This window comes from Thermobia domestica, chromosome 14 (genome assembly GCF_964235325.1).
Source record: "Thermobia domestica chromosome 14, izTheDome1.hap1.1, whole genome shotgun sequence".
NCBI classification, from domain to species: domain Eukaryota; kingdom Metazoa; phylum Arthropoda; class Insecta; order Zygentoma; family Lepismatidae; genus Thermobia; species Thermobia domestica.
Window position 1 is genome coordinate 7,035,010 of NC_137467.1, and position 4,358 is coordinate 7,039,367.

Consider the following 4,358-nt stretch of genomic DNA (forward strand, 5'->3'; position numbering starts at 1 on the left):
TTATTATTTTCTCTTGTATTAGAATCAGGTAGCTTAGATTAGATTAGGGTAGGTTAGGAGGTCAAGATTGTTTCCCTGTGTATACATGTCGAAAGCTGTACTGTGAAATATCAGGAAAAGTTGTTGCAGGTATACCGAGCTACTGTGTCAAGTCGTCAACAGGGCCTTAAAATTTTGCAGCCGAAACCAGGTACCATATAATGTAAGGTAAACGACACACACACATAAGCACATAATCGTTTTTGCATGGGGAGCAATGAGCAGGGAGAAATGCAGACAGTTGTTAACATGCGACAGCAGGGGAACTGTCGTTAAGGCGTTAAAAAGTCAAACTTAAATCTTTCATGTTGTGACAATGAGACAATGTTATTTGTTTTGTTCAGTCCGAACACCGAAATTAATGGCCGAATAACTTAGGAACCAAACAATCTTCATAACATTTCACAGACCTACTGACGTTATGGTCTAGAACCATTTGAAATGTAGTCAAGTGAACGCATTTATATCTCAGATTATAACCCATTGAAGTTTGGGCTCATAAGAAACTTATACATGAACCAACAAGTTCGTGTTAGGATAGGAAGAACTGACGAAAGAGAGTGCAATTGGAAGGGGAATTCGACAAGGATGCTGCCTCTCGCCAACACTATTTAATGACTATCTAGAAGAGATAGTGAAAAAGAGCCTACATGATGATGATGGTATTTCGGTAGGAGGTAGAATGATTAGATGCATAAGATTTGTAGACGATATGGCACTTCTTGCAGAATCTGAAAAGAAAATCAATAAAATGTTAGGAAAAATGAGAAAGGGCTTTGAAGAATACGGGATGAAAATAAATGTTAGAAAGACAAAAGCCATGGTGATTGGAACTAAGGGGTCTGTGTCAAATATAAAAGTAGGAGGGGAGAAAATAGAACAAGTGAATAGTTTTCGATATCTGGGTAGTATTCTTAGTAATAACATGAAGTGCAAATGGCGAAAGAAGCCTTTAGAAGGAAGAAAAGTTTGTTTTGTGGGGCCTTGAATAAAGAATTGAGAAAAAGACTCATAAAATGCTTCGTGTGGAGTGTTGTACTGTATGGGGTGGAAACGTGGACATTACGTAAAGGTGATTAAAATCGACTGGAAGCCTTCGAATGTGGGTGTGGAGAAGAACGGAAAGAATTAATTGGGTCGAGCGGAAAACGAATGAGAGAGTGTTAGAAATGATGGGTGAGAAAAGAATACTTTTAGATATTATTAGGAAGAGGAAGAGAAAGTGGTTGGGACATTGCCTAAGAAGAGATTGTATCATGAGGGACGTCCTAGAGGGTATGGTGGCGGGAAAGAGAGGGAGGGGGCGAAGGAGACTACAATTAATGGATGATATAAAAACAGAAAGATCATACGCGAAGACGAAGAAGATAGCGGAGGACCGTGGAGCATGGAAGCTTCTCAGCTGCGGCAAGTGACCTGCCAATAAAGGCAGAATACCTATGATGATGATGATGATGATGAAGTTTGGGCTAGAACTGGACGAAGTTGTTAAACGTTAAGTGAATGCTGTGTAGATAAGCCATTGAAGTTTAGGCTAGGATTTAACAAAACTGTTAGATGTAAGTAAATGCAGTGGGCATTTACAATGGAGATTTGCTAACAATCGATGATTTCTTTCTATAGAAAAGCTTAATAGTTAAAACTATATGGAATAATAATGACAAAATTCAATTAGAAACTATTAAATTCTTCTTCGAATTCCTCTATAAATTTGTACAGTTCAGGTGGCATAGGTAAGTCTGAAAAAGAGGAACCATTTTCTTCTGACCCCTTGGATTTCTTTTTATGTTTCTTTTTCTTGTGTCTGTCTCTTACTTTTATTACATTCTCAGCATTCGCTTTGTTTTCTTCAGCATCCAACCTGGCCTGCCCAGGGGACTCCACTCGTTCTTCAGGAGTTTCTTTCACAGTCAGCCAAACAACTATAATTATCGGGATATTTAAAGAAGATAACACAATTAACATTATAGCAAGCATCTGGCACCTGTGTTCTAGGAAAGTTTTAAATGGGTTCCAGCATGCAGTGAGGTTACCTTTACATCCAGGAGGTAATTTGGCGTTATGATTTTGTGCAATTGCATTCCAATCATCAGAAGAATTTAGTCCGCAGCATTTGAACTTTTTTTGGATATTATCCCAGGCGTATTTTGCAAATGGCACATTATAATATTCCAACATCGCCATGTGTGCTTTCAGTTTAACAGATGTTCTCAACGATTTCTTGGTTGTAACCATTACAATTGATCCAAAGCTTAATTCCGCCAGGATGAGAAATGCAGTAACAATTACATAACATAACATAAGTTGCCACGCGTCCCTTTTTACTACAACGCACCCAATTGTATTCAAAACACTCATTATGAAACCAGTTAGAATAAAACCACTAGGAAATATTCTTAAAGCAGTGCTAAGGATGTGGTTGAACCTATAAAAGTCTATTTGAACATACACGCCAACACCGAATAACGCCAAACCTCCAAAGGTGAGTAATGTTAGTGACACAAAGGAAAGTATTTTGATAGTCTTCTTCGAGAACATGCTTCTGTATTTACATCATTCACAGAAAAATAATAACGCAGTAGAATCATTATTACTTTTTTCGTTTAAAAAGAAAAACAATACGGAGGACAATATAAACGTTCATTACAGCTTTTTATTATTAATTCAGTCAAATCCATGGATATTGTTAGCTGTATTTGAAACAATAATGTTTATAAACAAAATTGGAGTATATGTTGTAAATGATATGTGGATTAAAGATTGGGTTACATGCGTAGGATCGACACTGCGTAGCATCGAAACTGCGTAGCGTCGAAACTGCGTACGATCGAAACTGCGTACGACCGAAACTGCATACGATCGAAACTGCGTACGATCGAAACTAAAACCGGCGTAGGATCGAAAACAGATAAATTCATATGATCGAACAATAAAAAAGCAATTATTTTATAATCACAGAATATTAAGTAATAGTATTTTTTTGAAGTTATATAGGGAAAAACGGGAGTAGGATCAAAACTGTATACGACCGAAACTGTGTAGCGTCGAAACTGCGTAGGATCGAAACTGCGTAGGATCGAAACTGCGTAGGATCGAAACTGCGTACGGTCGAAACTGCGTAGCGTCGAAACTGCGTAGGATCGAAACTGCGTACGATCGAAACTGCGTACGATCGAAACTGTATAGAAACGAAACTGACAAATAAAATAGTGACAAATATAATTAAATAATCATACAGGGGTGTACCCAGGAAGTTTTTCTTGGGGGACTATGACTTATTCAGGAGGACCAAAAAAACTAAGTCTTGTCTCAGCAGGGAGAAAGGAGAAGCCTCCCCCAGGCACGTAGCCAGGATTTCGTGAAGGGGGGGTCCGAGGCATGAAATACTGTGGTCATCAAACCAGAGGCTCGATCATTCTAAACTATTTTATTGAAACATATATTGGTTCGTTTAGCCTGGATTTTCTAATGAGGGGGGGGGTAACATGAAATACTAAAGGCCCAGGAGCTCGATCAATCTAAATTACTTCACTGGCAACATATATTGGTTTGTTACAAGAATAAAATGAGAATATGTTATTAAGTATTTTAATAAACTATGAAGAAATCTCGAGTAAAATAAAAAAAAAACGTATTTAAAAATATTTTACAATATTTACGTCCTTCCTCTCTTCATCTAAATATAAGAATTTTCCTTTTATTATGACTTCAACTATTACAGGGTGTTTCTAAACAATACCGACAACGTTTGGGAGATGAGTACTGATATCAAGATGAGACAAAAAGTATAGACCAACCTGGCTGCACAAAGGCTTCCTTTCGGAGTTATAGGTTCCCGAGAACATGAAAAACTGAACTTTTAAGGCTCATAGCTCGAAAAGTATGGGACCTATGTGCCCTATGCAAATTTCCCTGTTTCAGAATCCTGCGGTACCTCCGCAACAATTTTTATAGAGGTAGTTGGTGAGTACTTCAAATTATATGCCCGTAACCAGACCTCCTCTATAAAAATTGTTGTGGAAGTACCTCAGGATTCTGAAACATGCATTTTTGGATAGGGCACATAATAGTTCCTAAAGGAAGTCTTGACCCGACCACGATAGGTCCTATAATTGTGAGGCTATGGATCTTTAAAGTTAATTCTTTCATGTTTTCGCAGCCTATAAGTCCGAAAGGAAGCATTTGTGCACCCATATAGGTCTATACTTTTTGTCTTATTCTAGTGTCAGGAATCACCTCCCAAACATTGTCGATGTTGTTTTGAAACACCCTGTATAAAAAGTACATTTTCACTATTATAAAAAGTACATACTCAATAA

At 37.7% G+C, this 4,358-nt stretch overlaps 1 protein-coding gene across 1 annotated transcript; it reads right to left on the reverse strand.

Moving 5' to 3' along the window:
* Positions 1-1,705: 1,705 nt before the first annotated feature.
* LOC145670562 (tetraspanin-9-like) lies at positions 1,706-2,685 on the reverse strand. The gene has a single exon (XM_081739368.1). The coding sequence runs from the start codon at positions 2,575-2,577 to the stop codon at positions 1,711-1,713; it is 867 nt and encodes a 288-aa protein (XP_081595494.1). The 5' UTR covers positions 2,578-2,685; the 3' UTR covers positions 1,706-1,710.
* Between the last annotated feature and the right edge of the window lie 1,673 nt (positions 2,686-4,358).

Bases quoted from the DNA above. Each gene is read 5' to 3' on its own strand.
- LOC145670562 (XM_081739368.1), bottom strand. From the start codon at position 2,577: ATGTTCTCGAAGAAGACTATCAAAATACTTTCCTTTGTGTCACTAACA.